General features: G+C 35.8%; 2 protein-coding genes across 3 annotated transcripts in view; one reads left to right on the top strand and one right to left on the bottom strand.

Annotated features, from left to right (window-relative positions):
* Positions 1-27,206, top strand: part of GALNT13 (polypeptide N-acetylgalactosaminyltransferase 13) — a 499,222-nt gene that overhangs the window by 336,462 nt on the left and 135,554 nt on the right. The window lies entirely within an intron of this gene.
* LOC107179288 (60S ribosomal protein L17-like) lies at positions 5,020-5,642 on the bottom strand. The gene has a single exon (XM_042994460.1). It carries the CDS (start codon positions 5,626-5,628, stop codon positions 5,074-5,076), a length of 555 nt encoding a protein of 184 aa, XP_042850394.1. The 5' UTR covers positions 5,629-5,642; the 3' UTR covers positions 5,020-5,073.

Consider the following 27,206-nt stretch of genomic DNA (forward strand, 5'->3'; position numbering starts at 1 on the left):
TTAGTTTGGCTGAGCAAGTTAAATTTTAAATAATACATGATATTAGCAATTTGAATTAAGGCATATTCTAAACATGGAAATAGCGATAAAATATATCTAACAGCTAAACTTTTCTAATGTATATTGTTGAAAATAAGATAAACGAAATTACAGTGATGCTGTTCTTATGACTGAAAGTTATTCTGTCAGAATTGTCATTACTAAATGAGCTCCATTGTGACATTATTTTAATTTTTAAACTGTTTTGTATTATAAACTGCACATTTTTGGCACAACATCTCAGTTAAAAAATTTTTGAAAACTTAGGAATTTTTCACAACTTAGTAATTTAGGAAATTCTATTCTTTCAGCACAATTTAATTATATTTCCAATAAAAAATTCTTATTGGAATTAAAGAACATAGATCTCAAGTGTCTGAATAAGTTATTTAATTGATCAAAATGAACATTCCAAATTAGATGTAACTATATGTAACTAGCCTTCGATCTATGATATATGAACAACAGTGGAAAGAAGGGGGGGCTTTGATTGAGAAATAAGGTAGGAGAGGGTGCAATGTTTTTACTAAAAGGGGATATTATGTGGAAAAGCTTAGGCATTTGTATAGATTCAGAAGATAAGACATTATAAGCAGACAATTTTAAGTTCTCGACCAAGAAGCTTTCCAGAAATATAATGAATTGATTTGCAATGCAATGAGTTTCTTGTCTATGGAAATATTCAAACAGAGCCTAGATGTCTGTCTTTTAGAGACGCTTTAATGAGAATTGAGTAAGAGGCTGGATTTCGTTCTCTGAGAAACTTTCATATCAATGAATAAAAACACATTATATTTATTAGCCCCTGGTTTAAAATTGAAAAAAAAAGCAGATTTCAACTCAAAATGAAAAACTTCTAATAAATTTTTCAACCATGTACAGGAAGTCTTGAAAAAGGATAACTATATGTCCTTGTTTATTTGGGACAGTCATGGTGCATATCTGTTATCTGGGCATGATTATTAATAGCGTCCCCTTTCACTCATAACACTGTCCTGATTTGAACAACAAATTATTTAGTCATTCAACTTATAAAGCATTGAGTAAATTGTATGTGGAAGTGACTGCCTCTGGAAGGGTCTAAGTGGACTGATAGAAATAGCAATCATTATGGCATTGAGCGGGACAAGACTTCTATGCGGGCAGATTCTTGTCTTACCAAAATCTAGAGAAAATCCCTAAGTGTTTCAGACTTTTGAACTACCAGTTTCTAGCAAATGCTCTAGTTCTGTGACCTCTCTGACACCCAAAATAAATGCCCTTCCTTGAAATTCTATCCACAAAGATATGATTAGTTTTTGAAAAGCTATCTCTTTGAAGATAAACTGATGTCACTGAATTCTGACTCATCTTGATAATGTATTTGCCAACATCTTCCTATTAATATGTCTGATTATAGTAGGGTTACTTTTTTCACTTTTTATATATAGTAAGTTTAAACTTTCATTTACAAAGTAGAATATAAACTTATTCAATTTCTTGGCTATACCAGACATAAAAGAAAAATTGTGCCAATATGCATGTATGAAATATATATAGTGATGTAAGAGTATATATTTTACCACATAATAGAATGTATGTGTGCATATATGTGTGCATTTATGTATATATATCTCCACATGAGAAAAATATACATATGCATAAACATACATATTTTACTAGATTCAGAATTGTTTAAGAGATACTGATTTATTTTTATCTGATTTTTTGACTGTTTAATACATTGTACTTTCCCTGGCAATAATAAAATACCTTACTTTAAATATATTGAAAGGTAGGAGCACCTGGGTGGATCAGTTAGTTCAGTGTCCGACTCTTGATTTTGGCTCAGGTCACAATCTGATGGTCATGAGATTGAGCCCTGCAATGGGCTCTGCACTGAGCGTGGAGTCTGCTTTGGATTCTATCCCCTTTTCTCTCTGCCCCTCCCTCACTCTCTCTCTTTCTTTTTCTCAAAATAAGTAAATAAATATTTAAAAATAAATAAGTAAATAGGAAGATAAAGCCATATAAAATTCTCATTTTGATTGAAAAGGTTACAATATAATGATAGATTTTCCTATAAGTTTGGAAAACTAAGTAGACATGCCATAATAATATAATGCTAGTACCCTTCTTTCCAAAGCTCAAAAGTTCTCCTATGAAATTATTTTGTAATCCCAGACCATTATGAAATCCTTCTTCTTGAGAGAATAGGTATAGCATATATCCATGCACCTCCTCACTCCCTCCATTAAAATCCTGTGCAATCTATTGTAATTTGTATTTTATCAACCCCCAAATCACAAAATCATATTTTCCTCTTACTGATGTTTATGTGTGCCAGATAGTTGCACAGCTAGTGGACATCTTGATGCTTGTGTGTTCACCAATGAAACACATAAATCAGATGAAATGTTATCAAATATAAATATTTTCCATAGTCATGGGTCCTATTTTTGAGAAATTACATGTAATATCAGAGTTAACAATTATTTCTGTGAATATGGTGAATCATTATTTGAAAACTGGACATTTTCAAGAGAAGTTCTATATCGAGGTTAGATGTTTCCCTGCCAAATCTGTAAAGTACACAATTAGAATATAATTTATCATCTTAAATTAATAGTTAACCAATCTATAGAGTCTCCACTTTTGACAATGAAAATATAATTTCTTCATTGTCAAATAAAATAAGAACATTTGGAAGCCGATGCTGATTGGCTGAAAACAATGCAGGAAGATTATGCGTGGACTGTGCTTGACTTTCTTCCATTGGACTTTCCTGTGTTTAGAGTCACTGTATTTTATTAATGAAGAAACAAACATGGAAGGAAAGCAATGAGGTGTGGGCTTCTTGGCAAGTTTCTGAGTGTAGGTTCAACAGGAATGTTGCCCAGAAATGTTCGTTTATGTCAGACCCCACAGTGTACTTGGAAGCCTTTTACCCCATGGCTGTCAGTAAAGAGTAGTAGAGGAGGGTGGTAGCTATGCAAGAAAAATTACAAATATATGGTCTAACAGAAGCTGTGGGATAAAAGCTGTGTTTTATTTGTAAATATACTAGTTTCTTCTATGGCCCACTTTCTCCACTCTCACTCTACACAACTTTCTTTTTTTATTTTTTTAAATTTTTAAAAAATATTTATCTCTTTATTGAAGTTCAACACAATTGAGAAAAGTGCACTATTTTTAAGTATGTAGTTCAATGGATTTTCATACCCCAAACGCACCTGTGTCACCAGGATCCAGATCAAGAACCAGATCATTTCAAAGCCGCTTAACCTCCCTTGCTCCTAGAAGCCCCTCATGCCCCTTCTGGTTGCTACCTTTTTATAAATCCTGACTTCTGAGATCATAGATTTGCCTATTCTTAACTTTTACATTAATGGAACTCTACAGTGTGTGTTCATCTGTGTCTGGCTTCTTTTGCTGGGCCTAATGTTGTGTAGATCAGCCATTCTTATTGTTATGTAGAATTCCATTATGTGACTATAACATACTTTATATTGATTCCCTTGTTGTTGATGGGCATTTGAGCGGTTTCCAAGTTTGGGGCTGTTGTGAAAAGTCTTGAGAATTTATGTACTTGTCCTTGGATGAACATATGAATGCATTAATGTTGATATGTTCCTGGGAGTGTAATTGCTGGATCATAAAATTTATAGCTTTTTTTTTTACATAAAACTTACATGTTTTTTTTCTGATTATGTGTTTTCTTTTTTTTTAGTTGAGTATAGTTGACACACAGTGTTACATTAGTTTCAGGTGTATGACTTCATGATTTGACAAGTTGATGCATTATGCTTTGTTCACTACAAATATAGCTACCATTTGTCCCATTACATTGTTATTACAATTTCATTGACTCTATTCTTTATGTTCTTTTTTAAATTCCTGTAACTTTTCCATTCCATAATTGGAGGCCTATATCTCCTTCTTCTTTTCACCCATTTTGCTGAACCCCCATCCTCCTCCCCTCTGACATCAATCAGTTTGTTCTCTGTGTTTATTGTTCTGCTTCTGCTTTTCATTTTTATTTTTTTTTAATTTTTGATTTTTGTTGTTTCCAATTTTTATTTAAATTATAGTTAGTTAACATGACTGTAATATTGGTTTCAGGATTAGAATTTAGTGATTCTAAATATAACAGCCAGTGCTAATCCCAACAAGTGTCCTCCTTAATACCCATCACCCATTTATCCATCCTCAGCCCACTTCCCTTCCATCTACCGCAGTTTGTTCTCTGTGGTTAAGAGTTTCTTATGGTTTGCTTCTCTCTCTTTTTTCCCCCTTCCCCTGTGTTCATCTGTTTTGTTTCTTAAATTCCACATATGGGTGAAATCATTTAATATTTGTCTTTCTCTGACTGATTTATTTTGGTTAGCATAATACACTCTAGTTCCACCCACTTCATTGCAAATATCTTCTCCCATTCCATAGGCTGTCTTTAGTTTTGTTGATTGTTTTCCTTCACTATGCAAAAGTGTGTGTGTGTGTGTGTGTGTGTGTGTGTGTGTGTGTTTATCTTGAAGAATCCCAGTAGTTGATTTTTGCTTTTGTTTTTCTTGCCTCCAAAGAAGTGTCTAGTAAGAAATTGCTATGGCCAAGGTCAAAGAGGTTGCTGCCTTTGGTTGCTTCTAGGATTTTGATGCTTTTCTGTCTCAAATTTGGGTCTTTCATCTATTTTGAATTTATATTTGTGTATGGTGCAAAAAGGTGGTCCAGTTCCATTCTTCTGCATGTTGCTGTCCAATTTTTCCAGCACTATTTGTTGAAGAGACCATCATTTTCCATTGGATATTCTTTCCTGCTTTGTCACAGATTAGTTGACCATAGAGTTGTGGGTCTATTTTTGAGTTTTCTATTCTGTTTCATTGATCTATTGGATCAATGTCTGTTTTTTGTGCCAATACCATACTGTCTGGATCACTACAGTTTTGTGATATAACTTGAGGACCAGAATTGGGATGCCTCTACCTTTGCTTTTCTTTTTCTTTCTTTTTTTTTTTTTTTTCTGTTTTTACTTTTATTTGCATGTATTTCATGCAGAATTTACTCCCGGGCCATAAGTTTTTGTTTCTTCAGTTTCTTCTGGGATATCTTTTTCTTCTGTGCAACCTCCTCTTCTGGTTTAGGAACAATCTGCTCTTTTTCAGTAAGGATCATCTCAATGTGGCAGGGAGAGCTCATGTATGGGTTAATCCAACCATGAGCCCTATAAGTTCTACGCCGCATTTTGGGGGCTTTGTTCACCTGGATGTGCTCAATGACCAGAGAATCTACATCTAAACCCTTAAGTTCAGCATTACTCTCTGCATTTTTAAGCATGTGCAGTAAAAATTCAGCACTCTTTTTGGGCCACCGACCCTGTGTCCAGCCCCACTGTTTGGCCTGGGCACACCTACCAACTCCACCATTGTAGCGTCGGAATGGCACATATTGCTTCTGCAAAGTGACATCTTTCATATACTTGGTGGCTTTTCGGATATGCATACCCTTGATGGCCTGGGCAGTTTCCCGTGTGTTCTTAAAGTGAACACGAAGATTTGAACCTCTTGATTTGCATGATTTTGTCGGGTTTTCCAGGTCAAGTGAATAGCGAACCATTTTCAGAGATCACCTCAGGCCGCTTACGGGAAGAGGTGCTTTTCTTTTTCAAGATTGCTTTGGCTATTTGGGATCTTTCATAGTTCCATACAAATTTTAGGACTGTTTGTTCTAGCTCAGGGAAAAGTGCTGTGGTATTTTGATAAGGATTGAATTAAATGTGTAGATGGCTTGGGTAGATATTTTAACAATGTTTGTTCTTCCAATCCATGAGCATGGAATGTTTTTCTTTTTTCATTTCTTTGTGTTACCTTCAAATTCTTTCATAAGTTTTCAATAGTTTTCAGCATACAGATTTTTTTATCTCTTTGGTTAGGTTTATTCCTAGGTATCTTATGGGTTTTGAAGCAATTGTAAATGGGATTGATTCCTTGATTTCTCCTTATGCTGCTTCATTATTGGTGTATAGAAATGCAGCACATCTCTGTACATTGATATTATATCTTGTGACTTTACTGAATATATCACTTCTAACAATTTTTGGGTGGAGTCTTTCAGGTTTTCTACATGGGATATCATGTCATCTGCAAATAGTGAAAGTTTGGCGTCTTCCCTGCAATTCTGATGTCTTTTATTTCTTTTTGTTTTCTGATTGCTGAAGCTAGGACTTTCAGTACTATGTTAAATAACAATGGTGAGAGTGGACAATCTGTTTTGTTCATAACTATAGAAGAAAAGCTCTCACTTTTTCCCCATTGAGGATATTTGCTGTGGGTCTTTTGTATATGGCCTGTATGATGTAAAGGTATGTTCCCTCTATCCCTACTTTGTTGAGGGTTTTTATTAAGAATTGATGCTGTATTTTGTCAAATATTTTTTTTCTGAATCCATTGTGAGGATCATATGGTTCTTTTCTTTTATTAATGTGGTGTATCACATTGATTGATTTGTGAATATTGATCTACTCCTGTAGCCCAGGAATAAATTACACTTGATTATGATGAATGATTCTTTTAATGTAATGTTGGATTCAATTTGCTAGTATCTTTTGAGAATTTTTGTATCCATGTTCATCATGGGTATTGGCACATAATTCTTCTTTTAGTGGGGTCTTCGTCTGGTTTTGGAATTAAGGTAATGGTGGCCTTATAGAAGGAGTTTGAAAGTTTTCCTTTAATTTCTAGTTTTTGGAATAATTTCAGAAGAATGGGTATTAACTCTTCTATAAATGTCTGGTAGAATTACCCTGAGAAGTCCTATGACCCTGTACTGTTGTTTGCTGGGAGATTTTTTATTACTGATTCAATTTCCCTGATGGTTATGTGTATGCACAAATTTTCTAGTTCTTCTTGTTTCGGTTTTGGTAGTTTGTATGTTTCTAGCAATTTATCTATTTCTTCCAGATTGCCCAATTTGTTGGCATACAATTGCTCATAATGTTCTCTTCTAATTGTTTGTATTTCTTTGGTGTTGGTTGTGATTTCTCCTCTTTCATTCATGGTTTTATTTATTTGTGTCCTTTCTATTTTCTTTTTGATAAGTCTGGCTAGTAGTTCATCAGCTTTATTAATTCCTTCAAGTAACCAGCTCTTAGTTCCATTGATCTGTTCTACTGTTTCTTTGTTGTTGTTGTTTCTATATCATTTAGTTTTACTCTAATCTTTATTATTTATCTTCTGCTGGCTGTAGCCTTTATTTAATATTCCTTTTCTAGCTTTTTTGGGTGTAAGGGTGGGTTGTACAATTGACACTTGTCTTGCTTTTGATGTATTGCTATATACTTCCCTCTTATGGCTGCCTTTGTTGCATTCAAAGTTCTGGATTATCATGTTTTCATTTTCATTTGCTTCAATGTATTTTTTTTTAATTTCTTCTTTAATTTCCTGGTTAACCCATTCATTCTTTAGTAGGATGTTATTTAACCTCCGTGTATTTGTGGTCTTTCCAAATTTTTTGTTTTTTTAAAGATTCCATGTATGAGTGGAATCATATGCTATTTCTCTTTCTGACTAGCTTATTTACATAACATAATGCCCTCTAGGTCCTTCCATGCCTCAAACAACACAAACTCATCCTTTTTTATAATTCTATAATATTCCATTATGCATATACACCACATTTTCTTTATCCATTCGTATATTGAAGGGTGCTTAGGTTGTTTTCATGTCTTGGCTGTTGTAAATAATGCTGTAATAAACATATCTTTTCAAGTTAGTGTTGTATTTTCCCTGAGTAAATGCCCAATAGTGAAATTATTGGATCATATGATATTTCTATTTTTAATTTTTTGAGGAAAATACTATTTTTCACAATGGCTATATGAATTTACATTCCAACAATAGTGCATGAGGATTCCTTCTTATCCACATGTTCACTAACACTTATTGTTTCTTATCTTCTTGATTTTAGCCTTTCTAATAGACATGAGGTAATATCTCTTTGTGGTTTTGATTTTCATTTCCCTGATGATAAGTGATGTTGAGCATTGTTTCATGTGTCTGTTGGCCACCTGTAGGTTTTCTTTGGGAAAAATGTCCATTCATATTTTCTGCCCATTTTTAAATGGGTTTTTTGTATGCATGTGTTGAGCTGTATGAGTTCTTTATATATTTTTATATTAATCCTTATTGGATATATCATTTAAAAATATCTCTCCCACTCAGTAGGTTGTCTTTTTGTTTTGTTGACTGTTTCCTTTGCTGTGCAGAAGATTTTATTTTAATATAGTCTCAGTAGTTTATTTTTGCTTTTGTTTCCCTTGCTTTAGGAAACGTATCTAGGAAAATGTTGCTATGTCTGATGTCAGAGAAATTATTGTCTGTGTTCTTTTGTAGGATTTTATGGTTTCAGGTTTCATGTTTAGGTCTTTAATCCATTTTGAGTTTATTTTTTGTATGATATTAGGAAATAATCCAGTTTCTTCTTGTACATGTAAGTGTTCAGTTTTCCCAGCACCATTTATTGATAAGACTGCATTTTCTCCATTGTTTATTCTTGCTTGCTTTGTCATAGATCAAGCGATCATATAAACATGGGTTTATTGTAGGGCTCTCTATTCTGTTCCACTGATCTGTGTCAGTTTTGCGCCAGAGCCACACTGTTTTGATTATAGCTTTGCAGTGTGTCTTGAAATCTAAAATTGTGATACTTCTAATTTTGTTTCTTTCTCAGGATTGCTTTGGCTACTTGGGATCTTCTGTGGTTCCATAAAAATTTCAGTATTATTTGTTCTAGTTTTGCAAAAAATGCTATTAGTAGTTTGATAGGGATTGTATTGAATCTGTAGCTTGCTTTGGGTCATGTGGACATTTGACAATATTAATCCATGAACATGGAATATCTTTCCATTTCATGGTGTCATCTTCAGTTTCTTTCATCAGTGTTTTATAGTTTTCAGAGTACAAGTCTTTCACTTCTTTGGTTAAGTTTATTCCTAGGTATTTTATTCTTTCGGTGCACTTGTAAATGGTGTTGTTTTTTTCTCTTTCTGTGACTTTGTCATTAGTATATAGAAAAGTTGCTAATTTCTGAGTATTAAATTTGTACCCTATGACTTTACTGAATTCATTTATTCTTCTAGTAGTTTTTTGGTGGAATATTTAGGATTTTCTATATAGTGTCATATCATCTGGAAATCATGAATTTAACTTCTTCTTTACCAATATGGATGCCTCGTATTTCTTTTTCTAGTCTGATTGCTGTGGCTAGGACTTCTAGTATTATGTTGAATAAATGTGGCGAGAGTGGACATCCCGTCTTGTTCTTGACCTTAGAAGGACAGCTGTTTTTCACCTTTAAGTTTGATGTCAGCTGTGGGTTTTTCATATACGGCCTTTATTATGTTTAAGTATGTTCCCTCTAACCCCATTTTGTTGACAGTTTTTATCATGAATGGATGTTGAATCTTATCAAATGTTTTTTTCTGCATCTATTGAGATTATCTTATGATTTATTTTTCATTTTGTTAATGTGGTATATTACATTGGTTGAATATTGAACAATCCTTGCATCCCAGGAATAAATCCCATCTGACTGGTGAATATTCTTTTTAATGTATTATTCTGTATGGCCCACAGGTTTCTTAATTATCTTTTCAAAGGCCAGTCTAGTCTGCCCTAGGCATGGACCAGAGAGGCTAAAGAAGGCTCTTTTATTCTACTTTCAGATGCCATGCCATTCTGGTACTAAAAGCCAGATATTTCCCTGTCATCCAAGATTCTGTATTTAATTTGAATTCCATCCAGATCACACTCGTAGGGACATTGACATTGAAAGGAGGTTTTGTTTTTGCTTTTGTTTTGCTTTGTTTTGTTTTACCTGTAGAGTCAGAATCCAGTAATAGCTATATAACCTAGAACAAATTATGTAATCTTTTTTTCAAGTTTATTTTATTTATTTTGTGAAAGAGAGAGAGAGAGAGAGAGGGTGAGCAGGGGAGAGGCAGAGAGGAAGGGAGAGAGGGAGAGAAGGAATCTCAAGCGGGATCTGTGCTGTTAGCACAGAGTCCAAAGTGGGGCTCAATCTCATGAACCATGAGATCATGACCTGAGCTGAAATCAGGAGTCAGGCACTTAACCACCTGAGTCACCCAGGCACCCCTGTAAGCTTTTTATGCCTTAGTTTCTGCATCTATAAAGTAGGGATTTTTATAATTATCTCAATGAATTTCATTTTTGAGATTTTGAGATTTTCATTTATCTCACAGATCCAATTTTTGTAAGCCTCAATAAGATAAAGAATAAAGATGTTGGAACTGTATCTGAGACATACTAAGGACTTAATGAACTATAAATAATAATACATTTCTTAAGAAAATAATATAAAGAAATACAAATCTAGGGCTAAATATTTTATACCTATATATGTATGTATGTAGTTATTGTTAGAACAGTTATTTAAAAGCTTATTGATAAATATTAGATGTGCCAAAATTATTTACATAATAAAATTATACTTTTATGTAGGAATATATGTCTGACTTTCATCAAGGCATTGTTTTCTAGCTTGGGACAGAGATCACAAACCACTTTGAAAATATGATGAAGTATATGAAACTATTCCCAATTAGATACATATATACACAACTTTATTCATGCCAATTTGGAATTCATGGAAGGTATGGTTCCCATTTATGGAATTCACAGCAGCCCAAAACCTCATGTCTAGAACTTTAGCTTTAAAAACAATATGGTAGATTAGAAATCTTGGATTTAAGATCTAAACATGTAGATTTTTTTATTCTGGGAAAGTGATTTAATCTCTCAGTCTCTGAGATATTCAATCTCTGAATACTTTTATTAAATTGGCAATTGGAAATGATGATCTCTAATTTCAACTCTAACGTTCTACATTCTTATGACATAACTAGCTTCTCCAATTATTTTAAAATATGAGACCATTTTCTGCCACCTGCTTATGTAGGTATGAATGGGATGATTCAGCAGCAAAGACTAAGGAAGTATATATCTTTCTCTGACTCAGGCCTCTTAAATTGGAGCCAGACACAGAGGGGAAGAGCCAAAAACAGAAAGGATAAGAGATTTGCCCTCAAGACTAGGAGAACAATCAAGTAGAAATATAACTGGATATTAGTGGCATCCTTAGATTGAAGTACTCTGATTCAGGGTAGGAAGCGGTTTCAGAATGTGTACAATATTGTTTGTCTTTGACCTTTCAGTCCTTCAGAATTTTGTCCTTGATTCTTAGTCATTAAAGTTGGTGGTAGTCAGGTTTTGTTATTTGTTTGTCTTTGTTCTCATTTTCTGTTACTGCATAACAAATTATCCCCAAACTTAGTGGCTTAAAACAATATTTTTTTTTTTGTATCTAATGATTTTGTGAGTCAGGAATTCAGGCAGGTCCCAGCAGAGTAATTCCTGTGCTTCATATGGCAATGACTGAAGTCACTCAGTCGTATTCAGCAGGCACATGGCTGTTCTGGAGAGTCCAAGATGGCTTCTCTTGCATAGCTGGCACCTTGCTGTGATGGCTAAAAGGCTGGGCTAACCTAGGATGGTCAACTAAAGTGCTTTTCTGTGGCCTCTCCAGCAGAGTAGTCTCAGGGTACTCAAATAACTATCAAGGAAGCTCTAGGGGAAGCTTTATGTATGTATGCATGTATGTATGTGTATGTATGTGTTTGTTAATGTTTATTTATTTTGAGAGACAGACAGAGCACGAGCAGGGGAGTGGCAGAGAGAGAGAGGGAGACGCAGAATCTGAAGCAGCCTCCAGATTCTGAACTATCAACACAGAACCTGGTGGAGGGGTTCAAACTCGAGCCATGAGATCATGACCTGAGCCAAAGTCGGACCCTCAACTGACTGAGCCACCCAGGCACCGCTAGGGGAAGCTTTATGTTTCCAGAGGCCTGAGCAGAAGCTGCAAACAATCTTATGAGCTAGACTTGGAAATCCCCACATGCCTCTTCAGCCACATCCTATTAGTGAAGCAAGTCATCGATGCAAACTCAAAACCAAGAAGAGAGATTTTATGCTCTGTCTCTTTTAGGAAGGAGTAGCAAAGAATTTGTGATCATTTTTAATCATCACGATCGGCCACCCCTAAACTTTGAGTAAAGAGGGTTCAGTTAATAATAGTTTTTGTTTCATGGCTATGGCTTATCTAGCTAGCTCGCTAGCTGTCTACCTATTTATTCCCTTAATCTCCCATCATAAGCAACTGTTTTAATTTCTTTAATTTGTGTATTTTATTTGACTGTTTTGTTTGAAAAATGTACATTGTTTAGGGTAAGTTTGCTTATTTATTTATTTATTTATTTATTTATTTATTTATTATTTTTATTTTTGAGTGAGAGAAAGAGACAGAGAGCAAGTGAGGGAGGGGCAGAGGGAGAGGGAAAGACAGAATCCCAAGCAGGCTCCATGCTCAGCATAGAGCCTGTCACAGAATGCTATCTCATGAAAGTGAGATCGTGATCTGAGCCAAAATCAAGAGTTGGCCTCCTAATGGACTGAGCCACCCAGGTGCCCCAGGTGTTGAGTTACAGATCTCCTTATTTTTCTCTTTTTTTATACCACAAACACTATGACTTTAACACCAATTCCTGGTTTCTAAGTGTACATCTATGTGCTATAAAGCTCTCAATTGTGGGAATCCTCTGCATTTCACCCCTTCGTCCTTTCTGACATGCTTATCCAAAGTAGCTCCAACTTGCTGCCACCATTAACTTATTAGTTTCCTCAACAAATAGTATCAAATATTTACTGTGTGCCCAGCACTGTTCTAGGTACTAACAACATACATTTTCTTATGGACTTATATAAGAATGAGGAGCGAGATTTATGTCCAGGAGCAAAGTTTCTGGGTGACAGAATATTGTCAGGTGGTTTTGCAGAATCCAGCAAGTATCTTCTCCTGTGCCTATTAACTTTGTACATGGCTGTTTCATTAAATAAGGCTTTCTTTTTTTTTTTTAATTTTAAATGTTTATTTTAAATATGTAATACATTCACATAATTCAAAAATAAAAATAATATAACAAAACCAATATGGAGAATTATTTTTATTTTACATATCTTTAATTTAAGCGTAATTAACCTACATTGTATTCCTTTCAGGTGTATGACATAGTGTTTCAACAATCCTATGTATTACTCAGTGCTCATCATGATGTATAATCATCATCTGTTTTCAAACAACATTTTCACAATCTTATTGACTATATTCCCTATGCTGTACTTTTCATCTCTGTGACTTACTTATTTTGTAACTAGAAGTTTGTGCCTTTTGATCCCGTTTTATAATATGGACAAATCTTGCTCCAAACTAATTTCCTTCTACCAAACTTCTCTCACATAGTTTGTATTAATTTTTTCTGCATCCTTTCAGTGAGAAATCCTTGATATTGATGTAATCAGACTCATTGATTTTTTTCTGCATTTTGGTGCTCTTGAAGATCATTTAGAAAATGGTTTCTAGTGGTATTTTTTTTTTTAGTTATTCGTTCTTTAATATTTTTGTTCCTTATCATCTTATTATTGTTGTTAGGCATTTTATTGTCTTTATTTTATTCTCGACGATGTCTTGGTTTTTATTTTGATTTGTTTTGAGTTCCAGTATAGTTAACACACAGTGTTATATTAGTTTCAAGTATAGAATGTAGCAGTTCAGCAACTCTATACATTACTCAGTGCTCATTGCAGTAAGTGTACTCTTAAATCCCAGTCATGTCCTTCACTCATCTTCCCACCCACCTCCTCTCTGGTAACCATCACTTTGTTCTCTATAGTTAAGAGTCTGTTATTTGGCTTACCTCTTTTTCTCTTTGTTGTTGTTGTTGTTATTGTTGTTTCTTAAATTCCACATATAAGTGAAATCATATGGTATTTTTGTCTTTCTCTAACTTATTTCACTGAGGATTATACTCTCTAGCTCCATCCATGTTGTTGCAAATGACAAGATTTCATTATTTTGTGGCTGAGTAATATTCCTTGTGTGTGTGTGTGTGTGTGTGTTTGTGTGTATACACCATTTCACTTCTTCCTTACCAATTTTGATGTCTTTTATTTCTTTTTTTCTTGTTTATAGTTTATTTATTTATTTTAAGAGAGTGAATGAGAATGAGGTGGAGGGGAGGGTCAGAGAGAGAGAGAGGGAGAGAGAGAGAGAGAGAGAGAGAATCCTATATAAAGATATATATATATATATATATATATATATATATATATATATCCCGCATTTTCCTTATATATTCCTCTATTGATGGACACTTGGGATGTTTCCATAATGTGGCTATTGTAAACAATGCTGTGATAAACATAGGGGTGCATATATCTTTTTGAATTAGTGTTTTCATATTCTTGGGGTAAATACCAAGTAGTGTGACTTCTGGTTCATACGGTAATTTTATTTTTAATTTTTTAAGGAGCCTCCATACTGTTTTCCACAGTGGCTGCACTTGTTTACATTTTCACCAACAGTGCATGAGGATTCCTTTTCCTCCACATTCTCAACAATACTTGTTTTTCTTGTCTTTTTGTTTGTTAACCATTCTGACAGGTGTGAGGTTATATCTCATTGTAGTACTGATTTGAGTTTCTCTTATGATGAGTGATGTTGAGCATCTTTTCTTGTGTCTATTGGCCATCTTTGTTTTCTTTGAAGAAAAAAAACTGTTCATTTTCAATGGATTTTTTTTTTTTTGTGGTTGAGTTGTATTAGTTCTTTATGTATTTTGGATACTAACCCTTTATCAGATATGTTATTTCCAAATATCTTCTCCCACTCAATAGGTTGTCTTTAATTTTGTTGATTGTTTCCTTTACTGTGAAGAATATAGTCCCAATAGTTTACTTTTGCTTTTGTTTCCCTTGCCTCAGGAGATATATCTAGAAAAATGTTAGTCCAGGCGATATCAGAGAAATTATTGCCTGTGTTGTCTTCTAGGATTTTTATGGTTTCAGGTCTCACATTTAGGTATTTAATCCATTTTGAATTTATTTTTGTTTATGATGTAAGAAAGTGGTCCAGTTTCATCTTGTACGTGTAGCTGTCCTGTTTTCCCAACACCATTTGTTGAAGAGACTATCTTTTTCTTATTGGACATTCTTACCTCCTTTGTTGAAAATTAATTGACCATATAAATGTGGGTTTATTTCTGGGTTCTCTATTCTGTTACATTGATCAATGTGTCTATTTTTGTCAGTACCACACTGTTTTGATTACTACCACTTTGTAGCATGTCTTGAAATCTGGGTTGTGATACCTCCAGTTTTGTTCTTCTTTTCAAATTGTTTTGGCCTTTTGGGATCTTCTGCGGTTCCATACAAATTTTAGGATTATTTGTTCGAGTTCTGTGAAAAATGCTGTTAGAATTTTGATAGGGATGTCATTAAATCTATAGATTGCTGAGTATAGTATGGGCATTTTAACAATATTTGTTCTTCTAATCCATGAGCAAGGAATATCTTTTGATTTGTTTGTGTCATCTTCAATTTCTTTCAGCAGTGTTTTATAGTGTGCAGAGTACAGATCTTTCACCTCTTTGGTTAAGTTTATTCATAGATGTTTTATTATTTTTGGTGCAATAATAAATGAGATTTTTAAAATTTCTTTTTTTTGCTACCTCATTATTAGTGTATAGAAGTGCAAGGATTTCTATATTGATTTTGTATCCTTCAACCTTACTGATTTATCAGCTCTTTTAGTTGTTTTTGTTTTTGTTTTTGTTTTTGTTTTTTGGAGTCTTTATGGTTTTCTGTAGATAGTATCATGTCATCTGCAAATAGTAAACATTTCACTTCTTCCTTACCAATTTTGATGCCTTTTATTTCTTTTTTTCTTGGTTATAGTTTATTAATTTATTTTAAGAGAGTGAATGGGAATGAGGTGGAGGGCAGGGTCAGAGAGAGAGAGAGAGAGAATCCCATGTAGCCTCCCCACTGTTAGCATGGAGCCTGACATGGGGTTCGATCTCACGAACCATGAGATCATGACCTGAGCTGAAATCAAGAGTTGGATGCTTAATCAACTGAGCTACCCAGGTGCCCCATTGCTTTTTATTTCTTATTCTTTTTTGGTTGCTGTGTCTAGGAATTCCCATACTATATTGAATAAAAATGATAAGGGTAGACATCCTTGTCTTGTTCCTCATCTTAGGGGAAAAGTTCTCAGTTTTACCCATTGAATATGATGTTAGCTGTGTTTTTTTTTTTCATATAAGGATTTTATTATGTTGAGATATGTTCTCTCTAAACCTACTTTGTTGAGAATCTTTATCATGAATGGATGTTGTACTTTGTCAAATGCTTTTTCTGTGTCTATTGAAATGATCATAAAATTTTTACCCTTTCTCTTATTGATGTATCACATTGATTTATTTGTGAATATTGAACCAACCTTGCATCCCAGGAATAAATCCCACTTGATTGTGGTAAATGATTTTTGTAATGTATTGTTGGGTTCAATTTGCTACTATTTTGTTGAGGGGTTTTGCATCTGTGTTCATCAGAGATATTGATCTGTGGTTCTCCTTTTTTGTAGTGTTTTTATCTGGTTTTTGTATCAAGGTAATGCTGGCCTCATAGTATGAATTTGGAAACTTTTCTTCCTCTTCTATTTTTTGGAATAGTTTAAGAAGAATAGGTATTAACTCTTCTTAAAATGTTTGGTAGAATTTGCCTGTGAAGCCATCTGGTCCCGGACTTCTGTTTGTTGGGTGTTTCCAATTACTAATTCAATTTAATTGATAGTACTTAGTCTGTTCAAATTTTCTTTTTCTTCCTGACTCAGTTTTGGGAGGTTTAATGTTCCAAGGAAGTTATCCATTTCTTCTAGGTTGTCCAATTTGTTAGTACAACTATGTCTTGTTCTTACTAACTTTAAAATCACATGCAATGGGTATAAATTTGCTTTACTATTTTTAAAAATATTTTTAAAGTTTATTTATTTGAGAGAGGGAGAGAGAGCATGGGGGGGGGTGGGAAGAGAGAGGGAGAGAGAGAATCCCAAGTAGGCTCCACACTGTCACCTGTCAGTACAGAGCCCAATGAGAGGCTCGAACTCACAAACTGTGAGATTATGACCTAAGCAGAAAATAAGATTTGGAGGCTTAACCAGCTGAGACACCCAGGTGCCTGCCTTACTAATTTTCTTTTTTTGAGAAAGAGAGAGAGCACGTGCATGCACATGTGTGAAAGCAGGGGAGGGAAAGAGGGGAAGGGAGAGAGAGAGTCTTAAGCAGGCTCTATGCTCTACATGATCATGACCTGAGCCAAAGTCAAGATTCAGATGCTTAGCCGACTGACCCATGCAGGCACCCCTGCTGTACTATTTTTTAATACATAAAATCAGATCTTGGTCCATTGGATATTATTGAGCAGTGAAGGGCGTGAAGATTTATGTTTTTACATTGTACTATACTTGAATGACAAATTTTGAAAAGCTTTTCTGTGACTGGCTAATGCCATCTCAGCATCTTTTACAAAGCTCTGGTCTATGGAGATAAAGTCAATTGGTTTGCATGAGGAGCCCATGGCCTTCCTCAAGCAATCGATGCTCTTTCAAGTTCCATATTTAAGGGGTTAAACTAGCATGGCCACAAGGAAGAAAATAGGTTGCAGAGAAGGTAAGGAAGAGTAGCAGGCTGGTCCTGACCCTGAAACAAAGAGGTGGGAATGGATACTATGGTTCTGGTGAGAGAGCAAAAATGAGGCCACCCTTTGTAGCTGAGTGCCCTAGAGCTTGCTGCTCCCTGGAAGGAATGTGGTCACTTGGGGCTACAGGTCGGAATAGTGGATGGGAATAGTTCAGCTCTGCCACAGTGCCTTGGACATGGCCTCCAGAAGTAGTAGTTGGTTTCCAAGAAAGAGATCCAACCTTATTTGTGGCACAGTTTCTCCTAATTAAATTGTGTGCCTCATTTTTATTCCTGTGTCATTCCTGAGAGACCCAGTCACCATCCTTTCCTGTCCTGAACTGGTGGTTCCACTATGGTCAGCATCTCCACAATCTCATCTGTGTGAGGCCAAGCCCTGACATATCTTAGCTCCCCGTGGAAGTGACTGGGTGAGAAAATAAAAAAAAAAAAAAAAAGATGCTTCTGCAGGAGATCCTGGGCCAATAGAATAGGAACCTCCTCCTCTCTGAGCCTACCCCTGAGAAATGAGCCAGGCCAGCCTCACAGGAGAGCAAGATACCAGCTCATGGCTCATGGCCATGCCAGAACAGAAAGCTTTGCTCTTTCTCTTTATGTGAGACATGATTATTTAAGGTGAGCTTGAAGTACCAGTCTATTGTGCTTTATTATAACAGCCTGAGCTAAGACACCACTGTATCAGAGTCTGCATTTTATTTATTGTTTATGCAATATAATAGATATACAATGTTAATTTCAAGTGTGCAAAATATTGATTCAACAATTCTATACATTGCTGTGTCTACCGTGATAAGTGTAGTCATCATCTGTCACCATGCGATGTCACTACAATATTCCCTGTGCTGTATTTTTAATATGCATGACTTATTTTATAGCTGGACGTTTGTACCTCTTAATCTCTGTCATCTATTTCATGCACCCTTCACTCACCTCCCCTCTGGCAACCAACAGTTTGTTCTCCATATTTAAAAGTCTGCATTATAACAAGAGTCTGGTGATTCTTGTGCATGTTAAAGTTTGAAAGAATTAAGTCTTGTTGAGAGTGTTGCTATAAACATTGGGGTACAAGTGCCCCTATGCATCAGTACTCCTGTATCCCTTGGATAAATTCCTAGCAGTGCTATTGCTGGGTCAATAGCCAAATTATGGAAAGAGCCTAAATGTCCATCAACTGATGAATGGATAAAGAAATTGTGGTTTATATACACAATGGAATACTACGTGGCAATGAGAAAGAATGAAATATGGCCTTTTGTAGCAACATGGATGGAACTGGAGAGTGTGATGCTAAGTGAAATAAGCCATACAGAGAAAGACAGATACCATATGGTTTCACTCTTATGTGGATCCTGAGAAACTTAACAGAAACCCATGGGGGAGGGGAAGGAAAAAAAAAAAAAGAGGTTAGAGTGGGAGAGAGCCAAAGCATAAGAGACTGTTAAAAACTGAGAACAAACTGAGGGTTGATGGGGGGTGGGAGGGAGGGGAGGGTGGGTGATGGGTATTGAGGAGGGCACCTTTTGGGATGAGCACTGGGTGTTTTATGGAAACCAATTTGACAATAAATTTCATATATTAAAAAAAAAAAAAGAAAGAGAAGTCTTTCTCTCTCTCTCTCTCTCTCTCTCTCTCTCTCTCTCCTCTCTCTCTCTCTCTCTCTCTTTTAATCTCCTCTTGTTGGTTTCCTTGTTTCTCTCTGGTCCCTGTAATAGGTACACAGGTTTTTCCAACACTGTATCTCTTAATTCTAAAATTATTATGCTCTGTAATATGATTACTACATATAGAAAGGGATTCAAGCCAAAAATAATAATATAAGACTTTCTGTTAAATTTTTTAAATTTTATTTGAGAGAGAGAGATAGAGCATGAATGTGAGCAGGGGAGAGGGGCAGAGGGAGAGAGGGAATCCTAAACAGGCTTCATACTCAGTGCAGAGTCTGATGCAGGGCTCAATCCCACGACCCCAGGATCATGACCTGAGTCAAAATCAAGAGTCAGACGTTCAGCCAACTGAGCCATCTGGGTGCCCCAAGATTATCTGTTAAATTTGGATGTAGGATCAGTAACCAGAATACCTCACTACCTCCGCATTAAAAGAACTAGATGGGACGCCTCCAAATTCAGACACTCAAATTTGCTTGAATATTTAGAAGTAAATGAGATGAAGTTTTGAAAGCAATAAATCTTGCTATTATTGGCACTAGTTTTACACTTCACAGTCTAAGAATTAAAATTTCCCTTTAACCTTCTTTTTGTAACTTATTTTTAAAATGAGGCATTTCCTGGGGCGCCTGGGTGGCTCAGTCAGTTAAGCGGCCAACTTTAGCTCAGGTCACGATCTCGCGGTCCGTGAGTTCGAGCCCCGCGTCGGGCTCTGGGCTGATGGCTCAGAGCCTGGAGCCTGCTTCCGATTCTGTGTCTCCCTCTCTCTCTGCCCCTCCCCCATTCATGCTCTCTCTCTGTCTCAAAAATAAATAAAACGTTAAAAAAAATGAGGCATTTCCTTTTCATTATATGCAGTTACACATATATTTCCCTTCTTTACTTTTTTACACATATATTGCCTAGCTTTACTTTTTCATACATAAGCACATAACTTTTACTTAGTGTATAACTAGCTTAGGCATTTATAGATCAACTGCGCAGGTAAACTCAAACCCCATGGTTCTTGTGGCGTGGGCCCAGCCAGCCAAATGAGCATCACCTGGCAATTGAGAAACAAACTCTGAGGACAGTGCCCACGAATCTGTTTCTAATAAGCCTCCAGCTGCTTCCAATGGGCAGTAAAGCGAGAACCACTGTTGTAACTCCTTTCTATTCCATGTGTTCCAAGTACCAACAGTGTATCATTCCCTGTGCTTGTCAGAAATGCACAGTCTCAGCCTTCATTGCAGACCCACTGTTGTGGAACTAAATGTTCATGAGACCTAGCAATTCATATGTTGAAATCCTAACCTCCAATATGATGATATTGGGAGGTGGGACTTAGGGCGATAATTAGGTCCTGAGAATGGAGCACTCGTGAATGAGATTAGTGACTTTATAAAAGGAACCCAGAGAGCCTTTCCACCTTCTGTCTGCCACGTGAAGCTATAACGAGAAGTTGGCAGTCCGTGACCTGGAAGAGGGTTCTCAACCAAACGGGACTACACTGGCATCCTGATCTCAGATTTCCAGCCTCCACAACTGTGAGAAGTAAATGTCTGTTGTTTATAATTCCCCACTTCTCCCAGTCTATGGTGCTTTGTTACAATAGTCCTGAGACACCACTGTAACAAAATCTACATTCTGACAAGATCTCTGGTGATTCTGGTGCACTTTAAAGTTTGTGCAGGCTCATTTTTGTCTTCTCTGGTTAGCCTTCTTGTTGGCCCCTGAAATAGATGCACAGGCTTTTCCAACATTGAGCCCCATAATTCTAAAATAAAACCACTAAGCTTTATGATTACTCCATATAGAAGGGATTCTAGCTCCCTTCCCCCAAATGAGACTTCCTGTCAAATTTGAATATCAGATAAACAACAAATAGCATTTTAATGTAAGTGTGTCCTGTGTAGTATTTGATACTTGGGACATATTTATACTGATAAATTGGACATCTTATATTTTTATGTGCTACATTTGGCAACTCCACAGATAGCTCAAAAATCCCCCTTCCCCCAGAAACTTTTAATTCCTGGCAACATCAATGTGGATATTTGCTAAAACAGCCATATGTTTTTATATGACAATTTTTCTGTTCCTTTTGGATGAGATGGAAGCTGAAATCCTAGTCTCTACCCTTCAGTAAGTCAGCATCTATATGCCTTTGTTTACCTACAAAAGGCATCATTGACTAAAGCCTTAGAAAGCAGGAATTGGCATTAACCAACATTTGTCAGCAGGAAGGACTTCAAATCAACTATGAAAATACAAAAAAAAAAATCCTCCTTTTGGAAAATATTCTCTGTCATCCAAAATTCAGTGTCAACAATTCTCTGCGATAGGTTAAATCTTTCAGGCGCCAAGGGCATATTTTGCCATGAGGTCATTCTGGCATGCCCATCAGGAGTCCCTGTTGCTTTAAATTTGATACTCTGTCTGCTGGATCACAGCTGCAGGTTCTTTTAGTCTTGGAGGTTCTGGTAATGTCTGCTTTGAGTGTTTTCGTTTTTGTTTTTGGTTAAAACTGTCTCTGCTATAATCCGTGTTGGGGATTTGCAGTGGAATACTAGCTCAGTGCTGGGAAGTAACTAAGATGCTTTCCTGAAGAAATTTCCTATCAGTTGTCCTTGGGCCCAACTCCGTGAGGAGATGAAGTGTACTTTTATTTGGATGAGAACACTGGATGAGAGCACTCTTTTGTTTCAGTAATATAAAGCCTGTCTCTGTTCAGTAGGTTTCCAGAACTGACATAAATGATCTGAATCAGCAAACTCATTATTGCAATTTAAACTCTTGCTATAGGAGTAGAGTTGACATAGAATTTGTGGGTTGTACCAAAAGTCTTACAGAAGATATTTAAGGGATATGATGCTAACAACGCACTCCTCTGTATGTTTAAAGTCTGTTTTTTAGTTCAAATTAGCACTGGAGAGGTGTAAATTTGATCATATCACTTTGGCAGAATTGCCTTTTCTGAAATCTCTTTTTAGGTCTTGCCTTCAAATTTTATTCGTTATATAGTCCATGCATTTTGATTCTCCTTTTTTTTTTTATTTTGTTAACCTCCATTTTCTTTTTTGTATTACATTTACATTATTTTAATTTATAATTAGAGAATTAGTATAGAATACTTTTTGTTTTAATTATGAAGACCAGCACTAGCATGATAAAGTGCAGATTAAAGAATAATATCAAACATCCTTGTACCCAGCATGCTATTTAAAAACTAGGTACTGGGGCGCCTGGATGGCTCAGTCGGTTGAGTGTCTGACGTCGGCTCAGGTCATGATCTCACAGTCCATGGGTTCAAGCCCTGTGTCCGGCTCTGTGCTGACAGCTCAGAGCCCGGAGCCTGTTTCAGATTCTGTGTCTCCTTCTCTCTCTGACCCTCCCCAGTTCGTGCTCTGTCTCTCTGTGTCTCAAAAATAAATAAATGTTAAAAAAATTAAAAAACAAACAAACTAGGTACTGATTGTACTAAGAGCACCTGTGGGTCCTTTCTTAATTGCAGCATCTTGGCTATCCTGCTGCCTATCCTAAATTTTGAATTTTGTGATAGTCTTTTGCTTCCTTTCCTTGCTAGTTTTTACCACATACATTTTTATTTGCTTGTCTTTGATCTTTTACACAACTGGAACTATTTTTTATGTATTCTTCTGGAGTGTATGTTTTTGCTGAATGTTTCTAATATTCACCCATACTGATACATTTTCACTGCTGCACAGTATTCTATGATATAACTATATCATAATGTGTTTATTCCTGCTACCAAATATAGATATTTGGGTTGTCTTCAACTGTCTCTTATTGCAAATGGTACTGCTGTGAACATTCTTTTACAAGGCTCCTGATGCATAGGTACAAGAGATTCTCTGGGGCGTGGTACTGAAAGTATGTGGTTCACGGACCAGCAACAGCAGCATTATTTATAGCTTATTAAAAATGCCCTGCCCTCTGTAGCACCTGGGTAGCTCAGTCAGTTAAGCATCCAACGTTTAATTTTGGGTCAGGTGATGATCCCAAGATCATGGGATCAAGCCCTGTGTAGGCAATGCCGCCCCTGCCCCCATGCTGCATGTGGAGCCTGCTTAGGATTCTCCCCCATCCCACTCCCTCCTTCTCCCTCTCTCTCCCTCTCTGCTCCTCTCCCCAGCTCATGCTCCAGTGCTCTCTCGCTCGCTCTCTCGCTCGCTCTCAAAAAAAAAAAAAAGCCCCACCCTAGATCCACTGAATCAGAACTACATCTTATTATATCCTTCTGTTGCTATTAAATTTGAAAAGCACTAGGTATATACCTAGGGTGAAATGATTGAACAAGTTCAATTATTTTTTTTCCAAGAGAAAGCCCAATGTTTGTCCACAGTTGTTGTGCCAGTGTATTACTGCCCAAAAAGTTCTTATTGCTCCAATACTGTCACCAACAGTGGTATTTTCAGGCTTTAAAATGGTGTAACATGGAAATGTGAAAATGATGTTATTTTTATATTTTGCTGATTATCAATGTGTATAAATGCAGTTGATATTTACATATCAGTTTTCTATGCCGTCATCTTGTTAATGAGGTTGAGCATCAATTATTTGTTGACCATCAATCGATATTACTTAAAACCTTGTTCATAATCTTGTTAACTTTTTAATTTTTGACCCCTTATTGATTTTAAGGTATTCTTTGTGTATTCTGTGTACTACTCTTTGCTGTTTATAAGTATTGAAAGTATTTTCACCCATTTTATGACTTGCAATTTTAATCTCTATGAAGTTGATTAATTGCAGTTTTTCTTTTTTTTAATATAGTCACATTTATATTTTTCAAATGCGTATCAGGTGTTTTTTTAGTTGTTGAGCCTTGCCAGTTTGGTTTCTCTGGACATCTATTACTCCACATTTTTGGGAACAGAAGTCACAGTGAAGTTCTCATACCTGGACCTACCAACCCCTTTATATCCTAGGCAATTATTTCCCAGGAGTGTATAGACAAGAAAAAAAAAAAATAGCTAAATGGGAATCAAAGATTACCTATTAGAGCCAGGGAGAGCTAATGTGCCCATCCTGGTAGCAAAATTCCAGAGAAGGTGCAATCTTACCTAGGAACCCAGTCAAAGGAAATTAAAAAACCCAGAAAGAATGACCACATGTTCACTAACCACAAGCAAACAGGAAGTACTGGAGAGACTAGAGCTTTTGTCTCTGCTTGTGGGGGCAAGGAAATCCATTCGCATAACATGCTCAGTGAGTGTTTGGGGCTGATCCTCCTCAAATTTGCCATGCCTGCCTCCACAGTTGGGGGTGGAAATATCCACAAAGGCAATAGAATGAATATAAAATTCTCAAGTTCTCTCACCTGTTGGCCAAAAAGCAAATACGGTAAAATTAGACATTAATAGCCTTATGCCCCTAATGTATACATCTGTTTTCTTTTTTCTCTATTAACACATTGGGCTATGGTCAACTAAGAGTGAAGCTAGTCTGATTCCCAACTTACTCTGCTTCTGTATGTCCAGGGACCAGTGATTTGGGCATTCAGCTCTTATTTCCAGAAATCTCTGAAATACCTCTCAACAGGCATATAAATTTTTTAATTCAGACCACACCACAACATGGATCAAAAGTTCACACCTTATTCTAGCCTCCATTTGACATTAAGTTCAGCTGTATTGTGTAACATAACGCACATGAAATTGTAGAAGTTTAAATTACAAAATGACCTGAAGTATGACCTAAAATAACCAGTATGACCTAAATTTAAACAATGTAATCTTATTCCTCCCATTACTATGTCTCCCACTGGTTTTAAATCCTCCTCCCTTTGTAATGTAAATTGAAAGGAATTGCAATACAAATATTTTTCTTCCACAATTTATGATTTCCCTTGTCTTGGCTGGAAGGGTAACAAGGACAAAAGATAATATGACAAAAGTAGGATTGAAGTAATTAACATGCCTGGGCACTTTGTTATTTTATCATTATGAGGACATAAAAAACTAATGGCTCATCATCAATATTCCCTTTATAACACTATTCTTTATTAAAATGAAATGTAAGATAAACTTCAATCAAGGCATCGGCTATACATAAACAAAAATAATGCAAGGTTTTGAAAATGGAGAGAAAAGTATGTGGCAAGATTTGGATAAAATTATCTCTGAAATAATCTATAGTAGCAAAAATCTGTTAAAAAACACTTTTTTACTTAGAAATGTTCCTTTATTTCTGTTTCAAAAATATAATTTTCTTTACAAATAACAACTCCTCTAGAATTTTAATCCAAATAAATTTCTAAAAAGTTAGTTTAGAAAAAGTGAGGATATAATCAAATTTTGACAAAGGACAAAGTAATGTTTATGCATTCTGTTTTGTACTCTGAATGATGCCTATCTTTATCAACAACCTGGAAGTCTTAACATGTGAACATCTGCCCTGGAATACTGGGAATTAATTTGAAATACCTTTAATTTTTTTCTTTGAAACCACAAACAAGGGCCCTTGGGTGGCTCAGTCAGTCAAGCATCGGATTTTGGCTCAGGTCATGATTTCATGGCTGGTGTGCTCAAGCCCTGTGTCAGGCTCTATGCTGACAGCTCAGTCTGGAGCCTGCTTCAGACTCTGTCTCCCTCTCTCTCTGTCTCTCTGTCTCTGTCTCTCTCTCTCTCTCTCTCTCAAATATAACATTAAAAAAATATTTTAAACCACAAACATCTCACTCTTAGAATAAGTTAATAGTTACTTCTTGCTACAGAAATAGAGAAGGGTAAATGTGTTATTTCTGAAAGAGACAAAAGCTCTGGAGGCAAATGCCCAAGGCTCTTCATTAATGAAGACATTCATTTGACTGGTTTAAACAATTTAAACAGCAGCTATGTGCTGACTCTGTGTGACCTATTTTGGGCTTGAATAAAATAGTAGTGGGTTATATAATTTATTATATCTTATGGAAAATATTTGAAGTTGTTAATTATTGGACTCAGTATTCAAAATACCATGCTTCTCATACTTGGCAAACAGTCCAGACACATTTTAGCCTCTGTATCTTTGTACATACTCTTATTTTAGCCCAGAATGTCCTTATCCTTTATTCATCTGAAAAATGCCTTCAAAATCCTAATCAACTATTACTTTGTGTTGAATCTTCTTCCATGGCACTTCATCCGTGTCTCTAAAATTGCATTTATAACTATGTGTTTTTCTTTATATCTTTAAGTTAATTAGGAGTTTCTCAAGGGTGAGCACGTTGATTTATTCATATATTTTCACCCAGTGCTTGGCGCAAATGCTCCCCTATGTGTGAACAGGAAAATAGATAAGTAGTAAATGAATGAATGAATGAATGGATGAATAAAAGTAGTGTTTATTGATTCAAGCACATTTGAACACTATGAATTTATAATTTGTCTAATCACCCCATACTGTCTAGCATGTAAATTGCTTCAGACATTATGGCCTATGAGAAAAGCTAGTGTTTGGTGGTATTAAATTTTGTTTAAATTAAAGGTATTAAAGGTATTGAGGTTGTTATTAAGTGATTAAAATGTGAATGTTTTATATGTCTGTGAATGTTGTGTTAGAGATAAAAAGATAGTTTTCTACCTTGGCCAAGTCTAGAAATGAGGAACATAGACACATGCTTTATAGCAGATGGTTCAAACCCTGTATTTGCAAGACTTCCCTCGTTTTAATAAATCCTTGACCTACACTGAGCCTTAGCAACTCATCTGTAAAATGGGAATAGTAAATTCTACCCTAACTAGCCTCAGAAAAATTGAGTATCTAACCAAGTGAGGTATTAAAGGAATGATATATGGTCTATAGAGCCCTGACTTGTGGTTTGCAAATGAGGTGTCTTTTTTTAAAGTAGTAGTCTTTGCTGGACCCAATTT

The sequence above is a fragment of the Panthera tigris genome, chromosome C1 (genome assembly GCF_018350195.1).
Source record: "Panthera tigris isolate Pti1 chromosome C1, P.tigris_Pti1_mat1.1, whole genome shotgun sequence".
Taxonomy (NCBI): Eukaryota; Metazoa; Chordata; class Mammalia; order Carnivora; family Felidae; genus Panthera; species Panthera tigris.

What these genes read in the sequence shown, in the direction of transcription:
- LOC107179288 (XM_042994460.1), bottom strand. Translation starts at nt 5,628, where the DNA reads ATGGTTCGCTATTCACTTGACCTGGAAAACCCGACAAAATCATGCAAA.